The 27,024-nt window shown below is 37.4% G+C and overlaps 1 protein-coding gene across 1 annotated transcript; it reads left to right on the forward strand.

Moving 5' to 3' along the window:
* The first annotated feature begins 23,366 nt into the window (after positions 1-23,366).
* On the forward strand, positions 23,367-24,936 carry LOC127103015 (uncharacterized). Its single transcript, XM_051040314.1, has 4 exons — positions 23,367-23,704; positions 23,911-24,089; positions 24,587-24,669; positions 24,826-24,936. Exons 1-4 carry the CDS (start codon positions 23,367-23,369, stop codon positions 24,934-24,936), a joined length of 711 nt encoding a protein of 236 aa, XP_050896271.1.
* Positions 24,937-27,024: the final 2,088 nt, after the last annotated feature.

Below are 27,024 nucleotides of genomic sequence, written 5' to 3' on the forward strand. Positions count from 1 at the left end.
TAATGTTTGCAGAGTTTGAAAGGAATTATATATGTTTTCATCAGAGCTGTTTGTAGTTCTCCTCCTTTTTGTCAGAATCAAAAAGACTTAGCAAAAAACATATGAGCAAAAGATTGATATTAACGGATAGCAATTTACAGAAGCCAGAAACGCAGAAAGCAAACATAGAAGCCGAAAGCAACAAGCAGAGCAGATAAAAGCAACAAGCAAATCATAAAGAACACAGAAAATCCTAAGTGCCTAAGGGTTTGGAGGTGGAGGCATCCTCTGGAGCAGCTAGGTCAGCATGTTTTGAATGTTGACATTGACAAAATCATGTTGGTCTAGTCTGACTCAAACTACCTGTTATTCTTTCTGCAGCTCTTCAAGAGTCTTCAGTACCCGAGGGACGAAGGTGGAGGACTCCCCCTGAGTCAATGCATCGTTTCTGACTCTGGCAGCAGACTCTTCAGCAAGACGAATTGCTTCTTCAGCAGCAACTTTGGCTTTTGCCTCAGCTTCAGCAGCAACAACAGCAACATCAGCTAGAGCTTTGACCTCAGCTTCTTTAATCCTCTGAAGTTCTTCTTGCCTTGCTTTCTCTTTAGCTTCTTTTATTGCCCGCTCCTTAGCTTCTCTGGCTAGACGCTCCTAGAGTATGATCTCAGCGTCTCTGATGAAGTCATTGTGGACTTGTTCAGAGAGGCCTTTCAGCTTGAAGGCTTTAGAGGTCATCCAACTTATCACTCTGTTCCAGTGAGTCCTTACAGTAGAGGGATCATCACTGATGCCAGAGTTGATGGTCAGAGACTTGACCTTGTTAACTAAAGCTTCTGCAAAAACCTTTATTGCTTCCTCAAGGGTCAGAAGGGTGGTTTCTGGTTCAGAGGCTTGGGGTGGAGAAGTGGGGGGGGGGGGGGGGGGGGGGGGGGCTTAAGTTAAGAGTGGGAGTTGGTGGGTCAGCGGAGGTAGTTGGTTGGGGTATTTCAGAGTTGTGTGGTTGGAATGGTTGTGATTCATAGTGGATTGGTTCGGATGGTGGAGGGTCAGAGGTGGTTGTGTTTGGGTTTTCTGTGGGTGGAGAGGTAACTTCTAGTTCAGGGTTAGATTGTGTTGGTTGTTGAGAGGCCAGAGCACGGTGTTGAAGCTGAGCCAGAGTTAGGGAGTGGGGGTCAGAGGGTTCAGTGTTAGATGAAAGGGTGTAGTAAGGTGGGGATTCTGGAGATGATGATGAGGAGGGTGAAGTGGTTTCGTTCAGCATTTCTACTTCTGAAATGGGTAGAGATTTGGTGGCAAGATTGAATTTTTGAGAATGTTGGTTAGATGGTCTAGAGGTTGAGGGAGGAGTTTCAAAGGTTGTGTATATGGGCGAAGGTTGAGGGAGTGAGGAAGCAACTGGTTTAATTATTACAGAAGGAGGGAGAGGTACACACTTACCAGGTGATCCAACCAGAGGTACTGGAGGTCTTGATCCAGATGATTCTCCCAGCTTTGCTCTCTTTACCTGCTTTTACTTCTCAGATGGTTCTCGTGTCCTCTTCATGAAATCTGGAGGAAATTCGGGCAGCCAGTCTAAGGTTAAATCTGAGATGTCTACTCCTTGTTTGTGTAGATCATCTATGTAGTACATGACTACCTCTGGAGGATCGATCTTTGAGAACAGATAGAGTCCATTTGGGATCTTCCTCTGATCTTTAAGAGCTTCCCAGGAGGTGCCCAGAGTTGGTTTGACCCATACTTGATTAATAATGCCCATGCTCTTCAGATTGTGAGCGTTAAGAGGTCTTCCAGTATCTATCATCACGTCTTCCATGAGTCTGAACTGTATCAGATGGTCCACGAGGCCACTTTCAATCAGTACATCAAAAATAAGCCTCCCTAGAGGAATGTAATTTCTTGTCTTCATGTTGTTTCTGGTATCTTACACGGAATCTCTGAGATATTTGAAGAGGAGTGCAGGACGGCAGAGCTTCAGACCCTTGTGAATGCAGTACAGAATGCATTTCTGGTCTGTGTTGATGTAATCTGAGGAATTGGAGGCTGGGCGATGATGGATGGTTCCTAAGATGATCTTCAGCCATACCCGGAGGCTCTGATGCAATTCCTTGTTCTTGGAATGCTTGCCTTCAGCACTCTGTTGAAATATTATGGGGTTTATCTCACGGGACAGATATTTTGCCCTAGGATTGATGTTGTATATGCGTCTTCCTCCAGTCTTCTCCATGCCCAGAAGAGCAGCAATGGATTTTTCTATGATGACCATCTTGATTCCCAGAACATAGGAGACAATGTAGTGATCGTCAGCGTCGGCGAACATCCAGAGTTCTTTTACCAGATTAGTGTAAACTGGGCCATAGAGACGTTGAAAGTAGTTTTCCCAACCTTGCTTCTTCAGTTCATCAGTGAGGTCGACACCATTTCTTCTCATGTTGTCAAAATCCACCAACGTTTCACACAAACTTCTAGCTTGTCAAACGGTGTTGCAAGATGGATATGAGGCTCACGATCAAGAATGTGAGGTTCTTTGTAAATGGGAGTGGAAACGACACCGGTGACTGTTGGGTTTTGATGACTTGAACTAGGAGCTTGCTCATTTGAGTTCCTTTGTTGAGAGAAGTTGTACACAGACTGTTGTTGAGAATCCATGAAGATTGTTGATGAACTAGAGGTGAAAGTTGAAGAACTTGAGTAATCACTGCAGAAATGCCTTGAGAGAGGGAGGAAAACTGAAGGAGAGGGTTAGGAGTGTTTGTGAGTGAAAAGTGTGCATTTGTGAAAAGCAGCGTTTAAATACCCAAATTAGGGCGCATGCAAAACGACACACACAAATGAGTTTAGCACAAAAACAAAGTACACACGTTAGAAGGAGAATGATTACAGCTCATAAATGATGTCTAATCCCAAAATCAACACACTGCTCGAGGAGATCTCAAGAGATTGTTTCTTGATTACTTCTAGACAACTGTCTAGAAGTTCTAAGGTCAGACGCATGATACTTCACGTGTTACTTTATCTGATCTTCAGGAATACCAAAGGGTTGGTTCCTAGAGATTTCTAACTCAGATGACTTCTAACTGGTAGTAGCATCAGAGTCAGATACAGAATCCAACTGTTTACATCAGAGTCTTATTTTGCTATCTCAGAGGCACATTTTATTCAGGACAATTTTGAATGTTTAGATTCTTTAAGATAAAGGAGAATCTATCTTCAGCAAGGGCTTTGGTAAATATGTCAGCCCATTGATGGTCTGTATCAATAAATTTTAACATTACTACCCCTTTCTGAACATAGTCTCTAATGAAATGATGTTTTATTTCTATGTGCTTAGCTCTGGAGTGCAAAATAGGATTCTTACTTAAACATATGGCATCAGTATTGTCACAAAAGATAGGAATGTTACTCTCAAAGATTTGAAGATCCTCTAATTGATTCTTCATCTAGAGCATCTGAGTAGTGCATAATGATGCTGAAATATATTTTGCTTCTGCAGTGGACAAGGCTATGGTTGATTGTCTTTTGCTGGCCCAAGATATCAGATTCTTTCCCAAGAGTTGACAATTTCCAGATGTACTTTTACGTTCCATTATGTCCCCTGCGTAATCTGCATCACAATAACCAGAAAGTCTGTACTCTGATGTTTTCTCATACATCAGGCCCATGTTAGGAGTTCCTTTCAAATATCTGAGTATTCTTTTAACAGCTGTTAAATGAGATTCTCTAGGATCTGATTGGAATCTGGCACAGAGACAAGCACTAAACAAAATATCAGGACGTGTAGCAGTCAGATAGAGCAGAGATCCTATCATACCACGATAGAGCTTCTGATAAACCTTCTGACTAACTTCTTCTTTTTCCAGAATGCAAGTTGGATGCATGGGTGTCTTAGCAGGTTTACATTCCACCATTTCGAATTTCTTCAGAATGTCTTTTATGTATTTACTTTGATGAACATAGGTGGCTTCTAAAGCTTGGTTGATTTGAATTCCTAGAAAGAACTTTAGTTCTTGCATTAAGCTCATTTCAAATTCTGCCTGCATTAGCTCAGAAAATTCTTGACATACAGAGGGGTTAGCTGAACCAAAAATGATGTCATCAACATATATCTGGCATATCATGAGGTCATTATTAATGTTTTTACAGAAGAGTGTAGAGTCAACTTTCCCTTTGATAAAATCATGTTCTAGAAAAAAATTACTTAGTCTTTCATACCAAGCTCTAGGAGCTTGTTTTAGTCCGTATAAAGATTTCTTAAGTTTAAAAACATGTTCTGGACAATTTGAATTTTCAAAACCTGGAGGTTGATTGACATACACTTCTTCTGATATATAGCCATTAAGAAATGCGCTATTGACATCCACTTGATACAGTTTGATAGAATGATTTACAGCAAATGAAACAAGTAAGCGAATAGATTCTAACCTGGCGACTGGGGCAAAGGTTTCATTGTAGTCAATGCCTTCTTGTTGACTGTACCCTTGAGCCACCAGTCAAGCTTTGTTTCTGACGACTTCGCCTTTCTCATTTAGCTTGTTTTTAAACACCCATTTGGTTCCAATAATATGAGTGCCTTTGGGTTTAGGAATAAGATCCCAGACCTCATTCTTTGAGAATTGATCTAGCTCTTCTTGCATGGCTAGAACCCAGTCGTCATCTTGAAGTGCCTCATCACAGGAAGTAAGCTCGATCAGAGATACTAGTCCTAGAGGAGTTTCTTCAGGTACCTTGAAGGTTGACCTAGTTCGGATAGGTTCATCCTTGTTTCCCAGAATCAACTCTTCAGATATATTGGGGCGACTTTTTGATTTCTTTTGGATCGCTGGGGCTTTTGTTCCTTCTGAACTTTGTATATCAGATACTTCTGGTGCTTTGATCTTCTCGTCAGAACCTGCAAGAGTAATCTCCAAATCTGCAAGTTTCTCAACTAGCTTTGACTTTTCAGGGTCAAGCTTATCATCAAATCTGACGTGAATTGATTCTTCCACAATTTTGGTTTCTAAATTGTATAATCTATAGCCTTTAGAGAGTTCTGAGTATCCTAACATAATACCTTTTTGTGCTTTTGAATCAAACTTGTTTAGATGTTCTTTAGTATTTAGAATAAAGCAAGAGCATCCAAAAGGATAAAAATAAGAAATGTTGGGTTTTCTTCCTTTACACAGTTCTTAGGGAGTCTTCTCCAAAATAGGTCTTATGGAGATTCTATTCTGAATATAACATGTTGTATTTACTGCTTCAGCCCAAAAGTGTTTAGCCATATTTGTTTCTTTGATCATGGTTCTGGCCAGCTCTTGGAGTGTCCTATTCTTCCTTTCTACAACTCCATTTTGTTGTGGAGTTCTAGGGCGGGAGAAATCATGGGATATTCCATTAGAGTCAAATAATTCTTCAAAAAAATTATTTTCAAATTCTCCACCATGATCACTTCTGACTCTGATGATTTTAGAGTCAAATTCGTTTTACACTTTGGAACATAAGCTAGTGAATACAGAGTGAGACTCACATTTGTGCTTTAAGAATTTTACCCATGTCCAGAGACTAAAGTCATCAACAATAACTAGTCCATATTTCTTCCCATTGACTGATGTTGTTTTCACAGGATCAAATAAGTCAATGTGAAGAAGTTCCAAAGGCTTAGAGGTAGAAACAATATTTTTCTTTTTAAAAGATGATTTTGAAAATTTTCCTTTCTGACATGCTTCACATAGAGCATCTAAAGAAAACTTCTGCTTGGGTAGACCTCTGACTAACTCGAGTTTATTTAGCTGAGATAACTTTCTCATGCTAATGTGGCCCAAGCGTCTATGCCATACCCATTGCTCTTCATGAACAGACATTAAACATTTTACATTTTATTCTTTTAAATCTGAAAGATTTATTTTATAAATGTTGTTTTTCCTCTTGCCAGTGAATAGGACTGTTCCATTGTTCTGATTTATTGCTTTACATGTTTTTTGATTGAAGATTACATCATACCCGTTATCACTTAATTTACTTATTGATAACATATTATGCATTAATCCTTCTACATAGAGAACATCAGTTATAGAGGGAAGAGTACCATTACCAATAGTTCTGGAGCCTCTGATCCTTCCTTTCTGATTTCCTCCAAACCCTACGAATCCAGCATCTTTAAGTTCCAGGTTTTGGAACATATATTTTCTTCCCGTCATGTGTCGCGAGCATCCAAAGTCCAGGTACCATGACTGGTGTTTTAACTCTGCTGCATAAGATATCTGCAACATAAACAATCTTATCCTTTGGTACCCAGAATCTTTTGGGTCCTTTGTGATTAGTTTTCCTAGAGTTTCTTAACACTTTGGGTTTTCTAGCATTATCAAAGCGTTGTGCTTGTGTATGTGTATAGTGATAGGAAAACGGAGATTTAGGTTTGTCATTAGTAGAAGTCTTATCTTCACTAGGATCATACCCAATTTCTCTTCTATTGTTCTGACTGACCCCATAAATCATGGATGCCATTCTTCTTCTCTCTATCCCATTCTTTAGAAACTTTTGAAAAGATTTTTCATATTCATAAATTACTGTGTTTGAAGTTTGTGGAGCTTGAGATAATGCTTCTTCAAGTTTTGAATATTGTTTATTTGTGGAATCTCTTTCTAATGTCAAAATTCGGTTTTCTATCTTTTAGATCTGAAATTGTTATCTCAAGTTTACCACATTCTTCGAGGGTTTCTTCAAGCACCTCTTTTACAACTTTAAATTTTTGTTTAAGTTTCTGATATGAGTTTAGAGTTTCAGATAGGCATGATTCAAGGTCAGAGCGAGAAAGATCAGAAAATACCTCTTTAGATTCAGATTCTCCATCTGAAGTATTCTTGGAGGTGGTAGCCATGAGTGCCATATTTTCCTGTTCATCAGAGTCTGATTCTCATGAGTCAGATCCACTGTCGTCCCAGGTAGCCATCAGTCCATTTTTGGTTCTGAAGGAACTTTTCTTGAAGTTCTCTTTTCTGGAGCTTTCTTTCTTCAACTTGGGATATTCATTTTTGTAATGACCTGTTTCCTTACATTCATAACAAGTTACATCTTTGTTAGATTTACCTTTTAAAGTTGGTTCTGATCGATCTCTTCTGGATCTTGGTTTTCTGAAGTTATTATTCCTTTTTCTCCAGAGTTGTTTTACTCTTCTGGTTAAAAGGGACAATTCTTCCTCATCGTCAGGATCTTCTTTTTCAGAGTCATCAATGCCTTCTTCTTCAGCCCGGAAGGCTTTGTTTCTATCAGACTTGCGCCTTTCTGATCTGGACTTTAGTGCTACATACTTGATCTTCTTCTGAGGCTCATCTTCCTCCAGTTCTATCTCGTGACTTCTGAGTGAACTGACGAGTTCTTCAAGGCTGATGTTGTTCAGATCCTTTGATAGTTTTAAGGTTGTGACCATAGGTCTCTATTTCTTTGGCAAGCTTCTGACGATCTTCTTGACATGGTCCGCAGTTGTATATCCTTTATCTAGCACTTTAAGTCCTGCAATTAAAGTTTAGAATCTAGAAAACATTAACTCTACAACTTCATTATCCTCTATTTTGAAGGCTTCATATTTCTGGATTAGAGCCAGAGCCTTTGTTTCTTTGACTTGAGAGTTTCCTTTGTGAGTCATCCTCAGGGAGTCAAATATTTCTTTAGTTGTTTCCCTGTTGGTGATTTTTTCATACTCATTGTAGGAAATAGCATTGAGAAGTATCGTTCTGGCTTTGTGATGATTCTTGAATTCACGCTTCTGATCATCTGACATTTTTCTTCTGGGAATAGCAACTCCAGCATCTGTTACAGGTGGTATGTAGCCAATTGTGACAATGTCCCAGAGATCAGTGTCGTAGCCCAGAAAGAAACTTTCAATTATGTCTTTCTAATAATCGAATTTCTCTCCATCAAAGACTGGAGGTTTAGCGTTGTAACTATCTCTTTCATTGGTGTTGGCCATAGTTTTTCTCGTTTTGAATCTCTCTACACTATTAAGTGTTTGATTAGAAAATCAATAACAGAGCCGAAGCTCTGATACCAACTGAAGGTGAGAAAAACAAGAAAGGGGGTTTGAATTGTTTTGGAAATAAAAGCTTTTCCAAAGAATAAGAACACACAGAATTTTATACTGGTTCGCTTAGAAAACAAAGCTACTCCAGTCCACCCGGCCAAGGTGATTTCGCCTTCAAAAAGGACTTAGTCCACTAATCTTGAAAGATTACACAACCAATCGTCTAAGAGAATAATCTCTTAGCCCTCTCAAGTATACAGACTGCGCAAAGTCACTTGAGGAACAAAAATAATTTAAGCAAAATAGATTTGTAATGTAAGGTGCTTCTAAGAGTAAGTAAGTATTGCAACAAAGTATTAGAACAAGAGTTTTTCACGTAAGAGCAACAGCTCGTGAAAAAAAATGAGAGAGAATATGAATGAATTTTCTGTGCGTTGCAGGTGTGTCTCTCAGTGAGGTAGACTGTCCTTTATATAGTAGTGAGAAGGACCGTTGGAGTGATGACAGAATCTTGGTCTTTGATGAGTATTCAATGTCATTACTTTTGTGTTTCTTGCTATAACCATTTTGTCTGCCGTTTCAGTTCTTCCTAAAAATATTTCCTTTCCATAGTGAGAATTATTTCCGTTACGCTTTCTGGACTTGGTGAGTCTTCATCAGAGTCTTGTTGTACCGGAGTTATTCTTCAGAGGGTGATCACGTCTGAATTCATCAGAGCTTCTCAGAGTACTAGTCTTCTTGATCATCAGAGTCTAGGACCAGTAATTTGTTGGAGCTTCTGATTCTTTTTGCTGTCTTTCTTTGATCAAAATCAGAACTTCTTGGACGTACTTCTTCCTTAGCGGCGTCTGATTCTCTAGCACTTTGTATCTGACAAGTGTTTGTATCTGATAAGAGATCAGAATCCTTCGTTACTGTTCAGAGTCCTGCATGAATGTTTAGAGTCCTGCATACTAAGAAAAAATCTCGTTAGAGTGCCATTTTTTGTTTCATCCTTTGTTATCATCAAAATCTTAGAAACTATTGTAAAACCAGTTTTGTTCTTACAACCTAACCCTAATCTAACAAACCCTAACTACAAACAAAATAACCCTAACCATATTTCATAACCCAAAAGAACCCTAGGGATGAACCCTAATAATGTTCATCACTAACCTATGAACCATAACCCTAATTTTCAAGAAAACCTTTAAATCAAACCTAAACCCAACATAAACAACAATAAACCATAAATCGTAACCTCCCTGCCCATAGTCGAGCATCATAAACAATAAACCAAACCAAGAATTCAAAGCCCTAAATTCTCTTAAACCTTAACTGCAATCATCACAACATAATGTCGAAAGCGAACAACAACATAAAACACGAGCAAGCAACAACGAAGAATAAATAGAGGTCAAGATCCACCAACCTACAGAGACGAGGATCTCTCTAGTAAGGTAAAATTTTAATCTCTCTGATTCCGTTTTTCTTTTTATTTATCTTTACTTTTATAGTTCCCTTCTTCTCTTCTTTTGTTTGCGAGGTGTACTGGTGGAGGATAAACTCAGATGCTAGGGTTTCTATGTAAAACCCTAAGTATTGAATTTCAAGAGCTCTGGGGAGGATTTCGGATTTGCAGCAACAACTTTAGGGTTTAATATCTTTTTTTATTTTTCTTAATTATGATTATTCTTAGTCTTTTTATAGGTTAAATTTAGGGTTAGAGTTTTAATTAGATAGTTTGAGTTAGGAAGTTTGTAATTCTGATTGATTGTAATTGATTCAGATTGAGATTTGATTAGATTTTGGGTTTTGAAGTTTGATGTGTATGAACCATTCTCTTTGTAATTTGAACCGTGTAATGTATCTTATGAATGAAATTGGAATACTTTGATTGAATTCAAAAATTTCAAGTTTTGATCTTTTTATGGTTACAATTTACACGTAGGTTAGCGTTTCTAGAGATTAGGGGGAATTGGGGATGGATTCGGGTCATGGACATGATTTGGTGGAGTGGTGGACTCGGGTCTTGCGTGACCCAATTGAGTTTAGACTTGGGTTGACCTTTGGATCCACCGAACTTGGGCTTTGGTCAACCTTTGACTAGCCCAATCTTAATAATAATAATCTGATAAAAACCTCTAATTACATTTAAACTAATTAATTCATTTATAATAATATTAATTAATATCTTAACAACACTAATTAGTTTAATAATCAATTTTAACTAAATAAATCCCTAATCTAAATATAAATTGACCATGTTTATTTACTTACTTATAAATTTGGATTATGTAATAATAATATTGATCAATATATTTAATAAAACTAAATATTAATAAAACTAAGCTAAATTAATTATTAACCCTCTAATTGCTAATAATATACCATCTAAAATAATAATAACCCTAACTAATTCTAGGAAAAAAATAGTTATCAGTTAATCGAGACGGATCGGGAAAAAGTTAAAATGGTCCTCATTTGACTTTTTAAGTCATTGGGGCTGACCAAATGACTTGTACCAGTTGTGGACGTGTTAGTGACCTAAACCTTAGGTTATAAGAAAAGTGGTCAAAATTTAGGGTACAACATGTATGTTGGGGAGAATAATGCATCATGTTGTACGTAATTTGGTCCAATTTTGATGTGCTTTGGTCTGATGGTGTGGATTCAGGACCGAGTAGCTGGTTTCAGATGGGAAACAATAGAGCATTACTTATGGTGATAATATTGATTTGGTGTGATATGGTTCTAAGGTGGGAATTCAGGAGCGAGATGGACATGTGTTGTCCATAATGGTACCACATGTATTGTTGAGTCATGATGTCGAGTACATTTAATTCATTGTTGCATATGTATTGAATGACTATGTTGATATTGGTGCTTGAGAATACTTTTTTGGTGTATGCAAAATAATTGTGTTGAATAATTGTTGATGTTTGTTTAGGGCACCCTTACATACTTTTGCACCATTAGATATTATAAGCGTATTCACACCCCTTTTTTTGTATGGTTTTGTGCTCATTCTTGAGGTACAAACGAGCAGGTAAATGAGTAGCTGCTTAGAAGTTGAAAGATGACGTTGAGGTTGTTCTTTTTTCCCCAGTTTTACACAATTATTTGGATTTTGTTGCTTTGATCTATAACACTGGGCAGGAGAACATTTCTTGTTAGTTATTATAATTCTGATGTTGTTGATGCGAGTATTTAGATTTTCAACTCATTATACTATGTGATATCATATGTTTTAATTATTACTTGTTTTATCTAACCCGTGTTACAGAGCAGGTTTATGTTGTGTTTGAGTGACACCCTATGTGTAATGTTGGTTTATTTTTGTATTTTTCTGTGTTTGAGTTGTTAGGGTGTTACATAGTTATATCAAAGTAGGTCGGTCCATCTGACCAGGCTTTTTACATGTTAGTTGTTCCCTTGTAGGCGACGAGTGTGTGAATAATGTCGATGTGTTGCTTCTTCTAATGTTTGTAAGCTGACGTGGAGAGTAATGGATACGACAAATGATCGTGATATTCTTGATGCTTTAGAGTCGGTGGCTCAGGCGCTGAATGGTTAGTACAATCAGGCCGGTGATGACTTTCGTGGATTTGGTAAGTTTAAGAGAAACGATCTGCCAAAGTTCATGGGAAGATAAGATCCTTAGGGTACACAGACGTTGCTCAGAGAGATTGAGAATATCTTTTGAGTGATGGCTTTCAGTGAAGTTCAGAAGGTGCAGTTCGGTACTCACATGTTATCAAAAGAGGCTGAAGACTGGTGGATAATATGTGCCAGAGATTGGAGGATGTTGGTACTTAAATTACTTCGGTTGTGTTCCGAGTATACTTTCTAGATAAGTACTTTCATGAGGATGTACGCAATGAGAAGGAAATCGAGTTCCACTAGCTTAAGAAGGGAAATATGATTGTTGTTGAATATGTTGCTAAGTTCGAAGAGCTAGTGAAGTTTGTCCACACTATAATAGTGTGGTTTGTTAGGGACCAATTAGTACTACTTTTTATACCATTTTATTGGTCCCTTTTACCAAGTTTTGATGTAATTACACACTTTTATCCTCACTATTTTGTATAAATGCAATTAGGTTTAATTTATTTTTTGTTTTGAATAGTTATTTCACATTTTTTGTTAGTTGTGTAGAATTGTGGATAAGAAAGACATTGGATTGCAACACTACATTTTGGAGGAAGCTTGCCAAACAAGGAAGCTGGAGAAGCAACAGTTCGCGCCGCGAACTTCCTTCGCGCCGCGAAGGCTGCGAATCCAGCAAGCTGACTGAGGGTCAAAAGTGCTGTTGTGCAGGAAAAGTTAATTGCCATTTTGATGTCTGCCTGGGAATTGCTTTTCTGCTTTAGATGACAATGTCCAATTAGGGAAATGTCAACCTTTTTTTGTTAGAGACAAAATACATTAACCTAGGGCATTGAAACATATTATTGATTATCATTAAAACATTGTTCTAGAGAGTTTTTGGGAAGGGAGAAAAACAGAGTTTTTCTGCTTAAACTTTCTGCTTTGTAACAATGATGATGAGGAGCTAAACTCCCTTTTGTCAAGATTGGAGGTAGTAGCTATTCTCATTTGTTTATGTATTCACTTTGATTTATATATTTGAGAAAGATTGTTGATGTATTAAATACTGTTTTTGCTTTACTTTGAAAACCAGATTTGAGTAGTTGTCGAGAGAGATTACTTGAGTTTAGACATAAAACAAATTTTCAAGTAGTGAATAAGTTGTAGAGATAGATTTATTCATTACTCTTCTTTGGTATTAAACATTAAAGATTGCTATATTGATAGTTAGGTGGAGAGATCGTCTAAGGATCAATATAGTGATTATCACGATATCATTTAGACATAAATGACTTTGAGAGGATACTTGAACATCATCAATAATCTTGAATCTATTTATTTATCATAAGGAATGATAAACATTTGAAATAGTGAACTCCAATCTTGCCAAGCTTTTATATTTGACTAAAACCATTTCATAGTTTTTGTTAACATTCACTCACAAAATATTTTTCCAAACAAAACAACCCTGTTACTTTCTAAACTTATAACATTTGAATTATAGAACGGCGGTAATATTACCCAATCTCTGTGGATACGATATAAAAATATTTGCCGAAGATATACTTTTCAACAAATTGGCGCCGTTGCCGGGGATTGGTGTCGATATTACAAGCATTGCAATAATTTTTTGTTTTTAAGTTGTGTTATATTTATTACTATACCTCTTTTGTTTCACTTGGTTTGTTAGTTTTGTAGATTCTAGTGTATGCGAGGAAAAGTAACCGAGGAGCAACTTCAATTCGATCCTGAAATTGAAAGAACACTTCGGAAGCTCAATAGCAAAACACGAAGAAGAAGGAAACTAGCCGAAGAGAGGAACCGGAGAGAAGAAGCATCTACTTCCGCACTTGTTCCAATTGAAGAAGTGGTTGTAGAGGCTTGTGACGGAAACATGGCGGATGACAATCGTACCGAGATGTCCGCCAATAGTCCAAGAAGAAATGCTCAATTTGCCCGTGGAGGAAGAAATACGTAGATGAAGACCGGGATCCTCCAACTTCTCTATGCAAATCCATTCACCGGAATGGGTCATGAAGATCCGTATACCCATCTCATCAAATTTTATGAGATTTCGGGGTCTACGGGAATAGATGAAACGGGAGAAGAGGCACTATTCAAGAGGATGTTCCCACACTCCTTAGTGGGAAAGGTAAAAGAGTGGTACCTTGATCAAGCACCGAGAGTGATGACGGATTGGAATTTACTAGAGGAAAAATTCCTAGAAAGATATTTCCCTCAATCCCGATTCATGGAAGCCAAAACGGCTATTGCGGTATTCACTCAAGGAGGCAATGAGTCTCTAAATGACGCTTGGGAAAGATTCAAATCAATGTTGAGAAAATGCAAGGGGCATGGTTTTGATGAGCTCACTCAAATCCATATTTTTTTAAATGGGCTCCAATCAACTCACAAGACACTTCTGGACGCCACCGCGGGTGGCTCGCTTATGTCAAAAACTGCGGAAGAAGCTAAAGTCATTATTGAACGGATGGCCCTCAATGATCATCAAGGTCAACATGATCGTAGCCCTTCACAACGTAAGCCGGGAGTTCTTGAGTTAAATACTAATGATGCCATCCTTGCTCAAAACAAGCTACTCTCTCAACAAGTGGAGCTTCTCACTCAACAAATGGCCAAGCTTCCACAGCAAATAAAAGAGATTCAAGGGATTCAAGTTCAGCATCAAGTAGCATGTTGCGAATTGTGTCAAGGGGATCACCCTACTGGTTTTTGTCCTCCACCCCAAGAAGAAGTGAGTTATGTGAACAATCAAAATCAGGGCTATCAAAGACAACAGCCTAACAATCAAGGCTACCAACCAAGAAACAATCAAGGCTATCAACCGTCAAGGTTCAACAATCAGAATTTTCAGCAGCAAAGTCCTTACCAACATTCAAACTCTCAAGGACAGCAGTCGCAAGGAGGAAATTCCAAGCTAGAAGACACTCTTCAACAATTCATGCAAGCTTCCATGGCAAATCAGAAGAGTAACGAAGCAGCATTTAAAAATCTGGAAAATCAAGTAGGCCAACTCGCGAAGCAACTGTCGGAACAAAACGCAGGACCATCTTTCTCTGCTAACACTCAACCGAATCCAAAGGAACACTGCAAAGCAATTGTCACAAGGAGTGGTAAAGAGTTAGTAAGTGAAAAAGGTGAAGAAATTGTAGAAGAGAACATCACTGATGGGATGCTGGAAGAAAAAGACACAGTTGGTGAAAGGGAAAATGCTTCTGGAAATGCTCAGTTCGCGCCGCGAACCACCTTCGCGCCGCGAAAAGAGCAGGTTTTGCCAACTGATCAGCAGACTGACTTAGAGGGGAAAAAGGATGTTGAATCAAAGAAGAAGAAGAAATCTGAGAAAGGGGTGAGCGTCGTTCCAACCCAACATCTACCCTACCCACATGCTCCATCAAGGAAGGACAATGCTAGGCATTATGCACGGTTCATGGACATCTTCAAGCAACTCCAAATCAACATTCCATTTGTTTATGCATTAGAACAAATGCCACGGTATGCTAAATTTATGAAGGACATTCTTACCAAGAAAAGGCGACACGTGGAAGATGAGACCATATTTCTTGATGCACGGTGTAGCGCCATCATCCAGAAGACTCTACCAAGGAAGGAGTCTGATCCGGGCCGGGTTGTTTTACCGGTAACCATTGGAAGCACATACGTTGGAAATGGGTTGATTGACTTGGGCTATAGTATAAATTTAATCCCCCTCTCCATTGTAAAAAGATTGGGGAATGTTGAGATTAAATCGACGAGAATGACTCTGCAACTAGCCGACAAGTCCACCACCTCACCATACGGAATTGCTCAAGACATGCTTGTGAAAGTGGACAAGTTTTTGTTTCCGGTGGATTTTGTAATAGTAGAGATGGATGAGGACCGTGATGTACCCCTAATTCTTGGAAGACCTTTTATGAAAACAGCTCGGATGATGATCGACATAGATGATGGGCTAATGAAGGTACGAGTGCAAGATGAAGAGGTGACTTTTAATCTTTTCGAAGCTATGAAGCATCCAACCGATAAGCATGATTCCTTCCGAATCGATGCAATTGAAGAGGAAGTAGTGGAGGTCGCGAACCAAATTCATATCTCTAATCCTCTAGAAAGATCCCTTATCGGAGCATACAACGTGTTAACCGACAATGAGGAACGAGAGATTGAAGCAATGTTGCATGAGCTAGAATCTTGTGGTGAGCTGGCCTATCAAGAAGAATTAAAGGAAGATTTGGATACAAAGAAGAAAACGGAAGAGCAAAAGTTAGAGTTGAAAATGATTCCGTCGCACTTGAAGTATGTGTTTCTTGGAAACGAGTGTACTAAACCCGTGATTATAAGCAACACATTGTCCACGCAAGAGGAAGACAAGTTGATTCAAGTATTGAAAAAGAACCAAGGTGCGATAGGGTGGGTGTTATCCGATTTGAAGGGTATTAGTCCGGCCTATTGCATGCACAAGATCATGATGGAGGAAAATTTCAAACCAATTGCGCAACCTCAGAGGCGTCTGAATCCATCAATGAAAGAGGTGGTCCGGAAAGAAGTTGTCAAACTATTAGAAGCCGGAATGATTTATCCTATATCTGATAGTGCATGGGTGAGTCCGGTACAAGTGGTCCCCAAGAAAGGCGGAATGACGGTGATTAAAAATGATAAAAATGAGTTGATTCCGACGAGAACAGTGACAGGGTGGAGAATGTGTATCGACTATAGAAGGTTGAACCAAGCCACAAGGAAAGATCATTTCCCACTACCCTTCATGGATCAAATGTTGGAGAGGCTCGCCGGCAAAAATTTCTACTGTTTCTTGGACGGATATTCGGGGTATAATCAAATTTCAGTAAACCCGGCAGACCATGAGAAGACAGCTTTTACGTGTCCTTTTGGCATCTTTGCCTACCGAAGAATGCCTTTTGGATTATGTAATGCACCGGCCACATTTCAACGGTGTATGCAAGCTATATTTTCAGACTTGATAGAAGAATGCATTGAGGTGTTCATGGATGATTTTTTTGTTTATGGATCATCTTTTGAAATGTGCTTAAAGCACCTTGATGTAGTTCTGGGGAGATGCGTGGAGACCAACCTAGTGCTCAACTGGGAAAAATGCAATTTTATGGTCACTGAGGGTATAGTACTTGGTCACAAGATTTCTTCTGAAGGGCTAGAGGTGGACAAGGCCAAGGTGGAGGTTATTGAGAAATTGCCACCTCCAACTAACATTAAAGGGATAAGAAGCTTTCTAGGACATGCCGGTTTCTACCGGAGATTCATACAAGATTTTTCAAAGATCGCAAAGCCATTGAGCAATTTGCTCAACAAAGGTACGCCTTTTCTTTTTGATGAATCATGTCTTAAAGCTTTCTTAGATTTGAAAGAAAAGTTGGTCACCGCACCAATAATCGTAGCACCAAACTGGAACCTTGATTTTGAACTCATGTGTGATGCTAGCGATTATGCAGTTGGTGCGGTGTTAGGACAAAGAAGCGATAAAGTTTTCCATGCCATACACTATGCTAGTAAAGTGTTGAATGACGCACAAGTTAATTATGCAACAACTGAAAAGTAATTACTAGCCATAGTATATGCATTGGAAAAATTTAGAGCTTACTTGATTGGTTCAAAAGTTGTAATCTACACTGACCACTCGGCGATAAAATATCTGCTTACCAAGCCGGATTCAAAACAAAGGCTTATTCGTTGGATCCTTTTATTACAAGAGTTTGATTTAGAGATTCGGGATAAAAAAGGTTCCGAGAACTTGGTGGCAGATCATTTGTCTCGTTTGGTCAATGTAGAAATTACAAACAAAGAAGAAGAGGTGAGAGAAGAATTTCCAGACGAAAAACTCTATGCAATTCAAGTGAGGCCTTGGTTTGCTTATTTTGCTAACTACAAAGCAACTGGTTTAACACCGGAAGACCTCACTTGCAATCAAAGAAGGAAATTCTTAGCTGATTCAAAATATTATGTCTGGGATGACCCTTATCTGTTTAAAGTAGGAGCAGACAATATTTTGAGAAGGTGTGTAACCATTGAGGAATCAAGAGACATTCTTTGGCACTGTCACAACTCTCCGTATGGAGGTCACTATAGTGGTTTGAGAACAGCCACTAAAGTACTCCAATCGGGTTTTTATTGGCCATCTTTATTCAAAGATGTGCACGAACATGCGAAGAGTTGTGATGCATGCCAACGGAGTGGAGGAATAGGAAAACGGGATGAAATGCCTCTAACCAACATGCTCGAAGTGGAAGTTTTTTATTGTTGGGGTATTGATTTCGTTGGCCCATTCCCCTCCTCCTTCTCCAATGAGTACATACTAGTAGCTGTCGATTATGTTTCGAAGTGGGTGGAAGCAATTGCCTCACCTAAGGCCGATGCCAAGACTGTGATTAAATTTTTAAAGAAGAACATATTTTCACGTTTTGGTGTACCTAGAGTGTTGGTAAGTGATGGAGGCTCACACTTTTGCAATACACCCTTAGAAAAAGTTCTGCAACATTATGGTGTAAAGCACAAGGTGACCACTCCCTACCACCCACAAGCGAACGGTCAAACTGAGGTTTCAAACCGGGAAGTCAAACGGATCCTTGAGAAAACAGTCTCAAATTCAAGAAAAGATTGGTCCTTAAAACTGGATGAGGCTTTGTGGGCGTATCGTACTGCCTACAAAGCACCTATTGGGCTGACTCCGTTTCAAATGGTGTATGGGAAGACTTGTCATCTTCCAGTGGAAATGGAGCATAGAGCATTATGGGCTCTTAAGTTCTTGAACTTCGACTCCACTCTAGCTGGAGAAAGAAGGAAAGGTCAACTCCATGAATTGGAGGAATTAAGGAATGATGCATACCATTCTAATAAGCTGTACAAGGAAAAGGTAAAGGCATACCATGATGGAAAGGTCCGCCATAAGGAGTTTCATGCTGGACAGATGGTATTGCTCTTTAACTCAAGGTTGAAGTTGTTTCCGGGTAAGTTGAAGTCAAAATGGTCAGGACCATTTGTTGTCAAGGAAGTACAGAATTATGGAGACATTGTGATAGAAGACCCAAAGTCTCAAGAAAGCTGGACTGTCAATGGTCAAAGACTGAAAGTCTATCATAGCGGTGACATAAACCGTGATGTGTGTGTCCTGTCATTATCTGGATCAGGCTAATCGAGGTACCGTCGAGCTCTTAACGACGTTAAACAAAGCGCTTGTTGGGAGGCAACCCAACGTTGTTAGTTTGCATTTTAATTTTCTCTGTTCTGTGATTTTTAGCTCTGTTAAAGTTTTAGAATGTTTAAGTTCTGTTTTTTTGCAGTTCGCGCCGCGACCTCCTGTTCGCGCCGCGAACTGAATGAATAATTTGAGTGGGTTCTATTTTTTGCAGTTCGCGCCGCGACCCCTGTTCGCGCCGCAAACTGAATGAAAAATTTTAAGTAGTTCTGTTTTCTGCTGTTCGCGCCGCGAACACTGTTCGCCCCGCGAACTTTGCGTGACAGAATTACTTAAATGTTGTTTAGGTCATTTCTTTTTCATTTCAAACACTTCTCATTTCAAACCACTTTGCCGCGCTTTCACCCCACTCTCAAAAACCCACCAAATCTTAAGATTCTTTCATTTCCATTGTGAAAAATCTTCATCTTTTGGCAAGCATTAGCGATTCATAAGGTATTTGCTCTTCAATTTCTCTTTTCCAATCCCTCTTTAGGTTTTTCATTAGGGTTGGTTAGAAATCCAATTTTTCTGTTGATTACCACTTGAAATAGTTTTGCATGTTTGATTTAGAAGAGGATTAGGGTAGAATTGAGAACTTTGGCTGATTGGGAGTAGTTTAATCCCTCAATGGTGGAACCCTAGGAAGCTTTGGGGATTTCCTGAATTCGCAGAGTTCGCGCCGCGAACTGTGAATTCCAGCACCATATTTTTTTTGTTTTAATTGTTGCTAATGCTGTCCATATTTGTTCTGTGGTTGTTCTGGTGTTGATTGCAGATGTCCAAGAGAACTAAAACCATGGCACCTCCTCAAGCACGTTCATTCAGGAAGTTCATTAGTGATGAACACGAGGCACGATTTGAGAGCCTCGTCAAGAGAACCATTTTGCCTGAAAGGTTTATTCGGCTAGCTCCAACCGGGGTGTATCATAGTGTGGTTGCGGTTTTTGAACGACGAAAATGGATGAAGTTATGCGAACCGGAAGCCGCAATCAACTACGACATTGTTCGAGAATTTTATGCGAATGCTATGCATCGCGAGGAGGGTACGGCTTTCATTTACCGATCCAGGGTAAGGGGGAAGATCGTCTCCTTTGGAAGGGATGATATTAATGCTTATCTGGGTAATCCCTTAATTCTCGGAGAGGGAGAGTGTTGCGAGTATGGTACAATGGAGGCGGCTAACAGGTGGAATCTTGATGCGGTTAATACTACCCTATGCATCCGAGGGAAATCCTACGAAGTGAATGACCAAGGACATCCGAAATTGTGGAAAAGGGAAAATTTCAATTTGGGGGCTAGGGCTTTCTTGGTGCTACTGTTGACTAATATCAGACCAAGAAGCCACACCACCACAATTCCTATGGATGTAGGGTGTCTCTTGTACTGCATCATGGTAGGGAAGTCTGTGGATGTCGCAGCCATCATTGCAGGAGAAATGAGGAAAATGGTTTTAAGCGGGACAAATTTCGGTGGCAAAGCTGGTGTACTCGCATATCCAGGACTTATCATGGGACTGTGCCGTCAGGCAAATGTCCCCATCCCTGAGGAAGTACACTTTTCGATCACCAGTGTGATAAATGACTCATACCTGAACAGGTTTCTGCAAAACCCAAATGATAAGACTGATGCACCCGATACTTCTTCATCCAGAGCCCGAGCCAGACCCCGACCTCAACCTCAACCTCAACCTCACACCACCCCAGGTTTTGATCAGATGGCGTTTGCCAACTACTGCTGCGAGAACTTTGAGGCCTCCAGGAGGTCTCAATCATTTCTTTTCGATGCCATGCAGTAGCAGTTCCAGAACACGTTTCTGGCGCCAGAGGCCCGAACTTTTCCTTCGCAAGCTGACTATGCAGCTTATGCTAATTGGCTTGAGGGCAGGCCAAATTTTATGGGGGGTGCAGGAGGTAGTGCTGACCCAAATGTGGAGATGGAAGATGTGCTCGGAAATGTAGGTGGTGATGAAGAGGAGGAGGATTGAAAATGTGGAGATTTGAGAGTTGTTGTAGTTTTGAAGTTTCTTTTTACTAATTCTGTTTTTGTTTTTGGGAATTTGTAATGTACTTTTGGGGTGGCTCTAGTTCACCATAACTTTATTTTGGCACTTTATTTTTGTTAGTATTTTGACAATTGCATGAATGCTAGTTGAGATTTAAGTGTGTTTTGATTAAATTGTGGTTTACCAACATTTTTGTTTAATTGTTCTTATTCTTAAGTTAAGCTTTAAGCAACCGAGAAATGATCGCAAAGAGAGAAGCATAGGACACTTCGAATGGTGATGATAAGAATTAGTGTCGGCATTTCAAGGTACACTTTATCGCTTTCTAGACTTAACATGAGTAGTTTGATGGTGTGTGCAAATTTTAATTCATAATTTCATTGAAATATATGTCAGTTTTGAATCAAAATAGGACTTAACCATTTGTGAGGAGACTTTCCATTGTACACGAAAAAGCGGGAAACCGAGCATTATTTTAACTCATTCTTATCATGCTAAATCATGAATCAATCTATTTTTGTGTGAAAATTTTGAAAATGATAGAGGCATTGTTTGTGAGAAAAACCACTTGACCAAAAAGTTTGAATCAATTAACCTTGTGAGGAATAATCCTTAGTTAACCCCCTTTGAGCTTATTTTAGGATTCATTTGATTGATCATTGTAAAATCAATTGAAAATTTTGGAATAAATGAATCCTAATTTCTTTCGTATCAATTGAAACCTAAACCGAGTTGTTTAAAAAATTTTGCCTTTTGCTTATGTCTAAGTAGGGAGCATTATTGAATACATTTGGTTTTGGAATCTAAGTTGGGGAGAGTAAAAGTAGAAAGAAGTGATTAGAAACTTGGAAAAGTGAGTTTTTATGAAAGGGTGAAAATTTGAAAAGAAACAAGAAAAAGAAAACACCCTTGAAGCCATAGAGCAAAAAAAAAAAAAAAATAGGGATCAAAGAAAAGGAAATTGTGTAGAGTTGAATGTTTGGGAATGCTCCCTAGGATAGGCAACTTTGTTGAATTCTCTTAATCATATCCTTTCTTGTAACCTAAGCCACATTACAACCTTTGAAAGACCTCTTGATTCTCATTTTTCACATGATTTGGTATTTGTTGTGATAACTGCATGATTTGAGTTGTTGTTGATTTAATTGCTTGGATGAGTGAAAGAACCCTTCATGTTATTCATCATTATTATGATGTGTGTGTAAGTTTGATTCAATTTTGACATATTTGGCTTTGAATTCCTTGGAATGATTTTTGCACCTTACCATCTCCCTTATTCATGTTTTGTCTAGAATTGAGATAGGTGAATTGAGAAGAGGCCAAACACTTTTGAACCATTTGAATGTCCTTGATAAATTCTTGTTTAAATCTTTTGTATCATGACTTTGGTCGTAAGGGTGGAAACTTTTGTTTAGGGACAAACAAAATGCTAAGTTGGGGAGAGTTGTTAGGGACCAATTAGTACTACTTTTTATACCATTTTATTGGTCCCTTTTACCAAGTTTTGATGTAATTACACACTTTTATCCTCACTATTTTGTATAAATGCAATTAGGTTTAATTTATTTTTTGTTTTGAATAGTTATTTCACATTTTTTGTTAGTTGTGTAGAATTGTGGATAAGAAAGACCTTGGATTGCAACACTACATTTTGGAGGAAGCTTGCCAAACAAGGAAGCTGGAGAAGCAACAGTTCGCGCCGCGAAGGCTGCGAATCCAGCAAGCTGACTGAGGGTCAAAAGTGCTGTTGTGCAGGAAAAGTTAATTGCCATTTTGATGTCTGCCTGGGAATTGCTTTTCTGCTTTAGATGACAATGTCCAATTAGGGAAATGTCAACCTTTTTTTGTTAGAGACAAAATACATTAACCTAGGGCATTGAAACATATTATTGATTATCATTAAAACATTGTTCTAGAGAGTTTTTGGGAAGGGAGAAAAACAGAGTTTTTCTGCTTAAACTTTCTGCTTTGTAACAATGATGATGAGGAGCTAAACTCCCTTTTGTCAAGATTGGAGGTAGTAGCTATTCTCATTTGTTTATGTATTCACTTTGATTTATATATTTGAGAAAGATTGTTGATGTATTAAATACTGTTTTTGCTTTACTTTGAAAACCAGATTTGAGTAGTTGTCGAGAGAGATTACTTGAGTTTAGACATAAAACAAAATTTCAAGTAGTGAATAAGTTGTAGAGATAGATTTATTCATTACTCTTCTTTGGAATTAAACATTAAAGATTGCTATATTGATAGTTAGGTGGAGAGATCGTCTAAGGATCAATATAGTGATTATCACGATATCATTTAGACATAAATGACTTTGAGAGGATACTTGAACATCATCAATAATCTTGAATCTATTTATTTATCATAAGGAATCATAAACATTTGAAATAGTGAATTCCAATCTTGCCAAGCTTTTATATTTGACTAAAACCATTTCATAGTTTTTGTTAACATTCACTCACAAAATATTTTTCCAAACAAAACAACCCTGTTACTTTCTAAACTTATAACATTTGAATTATAGAACGGCGGTAATATTACCCAATCTCTGTGGATACGATATAAAAATATTTGCCGAAGATATACTTTTCAACATGGTTGCTAAGGGGTCGACGTGCATCAAGTTTGAAAGCGGACTGCATCCTGAGATCAAACAGGATGTTGGTTACCAGGAGATTCGCCGATTTCCTATGCTGGTGAATAAGTATAGGATATATGATGAGGACATCATGGCTCGTTTTGTTCACTATAAGAGTCTTAGTGAGAAGAAAGGGAAGAATCAGTATCATAGCAAGTCGTATAATGCCTCGACTGATAAAGGGAAGCATAGAGCTTCAAATGAGAAAAAGCTAAGTATGGGAGACACTTCCACTTCTATTAAGTGTGGAAAGTTAGGCCACCATGCTAATGAATGCAAGAATAAGTTGCTAAGGTGCTTCAAATGTAGGAAACCACGTCACCATATTTCCGATTGCAAGAATGATGGGCCGACTTGTTATAACTGTGACGAACAAGGTCACATTTTACTAATTATCAGAAGTCAAAGAAGGTTTAGTCTGGAGGGAAAGTTTTTTGTTTGAATGAGTCAGAGACTACTGGCTCAGATAAATTGATTCGAGGTACGTGTTTTGTTAATAGTATTTCGTTGATTGCTATTATTCACACGGGTGCAATACATTCTTTTATTTTTCTTGATTGTGCCGAGAGATTGGGTTTGAAATTGTCGGCTATGGTTGGGAATATGGTTATCGATACCCGAACTAATGGTTTGGTGACGATGTCGTGGGTATGGTTGAATTTTCCACTAAAGATCTACGGTAAGAGTTTTGGATGGTAAATTTTGTCAATGTTAGGGATGGGAATCATTCTATTAGAATTTAATTTATATATATATATATATATATATATATATATATATATATGAGTCAGGATTAAATGACACCAAAGTGTCAAACTTAGTAACATGACACCTCACCAAACATCTGTATAACAAAATCTACCGTTTCATTAAAAACTATTATCGTATAGATCATCCCTATAAAATTTAACATCAATTGAAAATCATTTGATATTTAACGAGATGCATAAAAATTAACGTCTTACAAAATTTTAACAAAACCGTTAATATTAATATTTCTCTTTAACATATCAAATGATTTTCGAATGATGTTAAATTTTATAAAGATAATCTATATGATAATACATTTCAATTCAACGGTTAATTTTGTTATACGAATATGCAGTACAGAGTTATCGGAGATGTCATGTTACTAAGTTTGACACCTTAATATCATTGGATCCTGACTCCATACAGGGTCGTCCTTTTCCATGTGCAGCATGTGCTGCAACACTGGGGCCCAGATTTTTTGGGGGCCTAATTTTTTTGTAACTACAAAGGTAATAGATTTTACACCTATTTTTTCAAAAGTTGGTGTAAAATCATAATTTGTTTTCAAGAATTTATAATTTTATATCGGTTTTTTAAAAAACAGGTATAAAATCATAATTATTAAAATTGATTTTTTTTTAATTTAGACCTATTTTTTAAATTAGATTCGGATCTCCCCACTAATTGAACCGGCTTTGACCATTGTAAATTACCAAGGATTAGCCGAAAAACACGGAGTCCTTAGTAAAAGCTTCTTCGATAATTCCACCACCTAATCTTATTTATAAAAGAAATTTAATTTTTTAAATTTATCGAATAATTAATATATTTAATTTATTATACAATCCATACATTGATTATTCAATAAATCAATAAAATTTAAAAAATAAATTTTCTTATTTTATATCTAAGACCGAAGGTAATCCTATATTATACCTGTCTAAACCACAAACAATGCATGGATAATCATGAATCTAAAAAACAAATTGTGTCTTATATTATCCATAGCTACTTCATCAGTAAACATGTCTATCCTTTGGTAAAATATTTGAATAATGAGACACGTGAATACCAAAATTAGAAATATTTGATTTTCGGATTTAGCTGCGAATTTTGATTAAATTTTCGTGTAAAACATGTTTTTTTGCGATTTTTCATGTTGTTTTTTATTCTCAACTAAAATCTTTATGAATAATATTTTTGACAGATAGATTCAAAGGTAAATTCATAGGTAAATCCTCAAAAAATATCTGCAAGTAAATTTGCAGCAAAGAAATTTACAGATAAATTCGCAACTAATTTATTTTTAAAATAAAATAAGTTAATCATATTTTTATATTTAATTTTTAAATTGAGACATTGTAGATAATTCAATGTAAAAACTCCTGAATTTGCTAGAGTACATGTAATGGCTCACTTCCACTTGATATACATTACTTATACTAATACTAAACAAGATAAACATATACAAACACCAAATTTATGTAAGAGTGATTTTTTCCTACAGACCAATCATGTGCTAAAAATTAACATGTAATGGGTACAAATAGAAACAAATTCTAATTAACTATATCAAATTATAACTAGTAACTATGGTTAAATTATAAATAAACAATAAACATTGTGATCTTAAGTGCAAAATAATGAAGGAATAATACAACTTGAAGTTTTATATATCTTCTAGGGTAAGATGGTGTATTATACCGAATAGTAAGATTGAGCATAATACAACAATAAGATTTGTCAAAATATTGAGCTTGATATTCAACATCTTCAACTGCTTCTCTAAAACTGAGAGACAAAATTGAACTCCTTGATATCCCATGTCTGATATACATCTGCACCCACCTATAATTGAGTTAAGCTATAAAGAAGAAATAGAGAACCTAATAAATACTAAGAATTCAAAAATATATGTTCCTATTTGGTGGTTAGAATCCATATGCCCACTAGGACTTGAGAATAACATAGATAATGAAGACATTGTCCCTTTTCAATAATTTGGAAACAGAAATATAGGAATCAATGATAACGAAGGCATTGTGACATGTTAATTGAATGTCAAAGACTAAAACTATTGGAAATTTAGAAATTTAGAAATTTGTTAAGTTTTGACAGAAACTCTCGTTTTTGTTTCTATTAGAAACCTTATTTGTTTCCAAGTAAAATCTATAAACAAAGGACAAGATCAAAAATATAAAAAAAAACAATCAAAGAGTAAACATTGATATATGTAATCCCTATATACTAATATAATCTAGTCTAAAACATAGATATCAATGTCTACGTCAGTGTGTAAGATGTCTCTCTCAGATAGGTGTTTATAGGTTGATTGATAGGGGGATTGGCAAAATTGTGTTTATTATTGAAAATTCATCAAAATCTATAGAGAATTTCGCTACACAATTGATAATGAAATAAGAATAGAAAATATAAAAATTATGAAAGAAAAAGAATTAGAGTTTTGACGAGAGACAGAAGAAGAAAAATAAATTGTTTCTACAAAAAATTTCTCTACTCTCAAACTGAAATTTTTTATTCAAATGTGCAACCGCACTTCTGTGTTACAATCAATAATATATGTGACTCCCTATTTATAGGTTCAGTTTGGTTGCTCCCTAAACAAAACTCTAACTAACCTAATTCAGGTAAAATTACAAAATAAGTCTAAGTCAAAATTTCTGTCGAGCAACCTGCTTCGACATTTTGACATAAAAATTTCGACACTTCCTTGCCTCTGCCAAGCAACCTGCTTCGACACAAAGAATTACAATTCAACACACCACATAATTCATTGTGTCTTAGCTATCTACATTCATCATAGACCTTAATTTCTTGAACACTTTGACTTGCACTCCTTTCGT

The sequence above is a fragment of the Lathyrus oleraceus genome, chromosome 7 (assembly GCF_024323335.1).
Source record: "Lathyrus oleraceus cultivar Zhongwan6 chromosome 7, CAAS_Psat_ZW6_1.0, whole genome shotgun sequence".
Taxonomy (NCBI): Eukaryota; Viridiplantae; Streptophyta; class Magnoliopsida; order Fabales; family Fabaceae; genus Lathyrus; species Lathyrus oleraceus.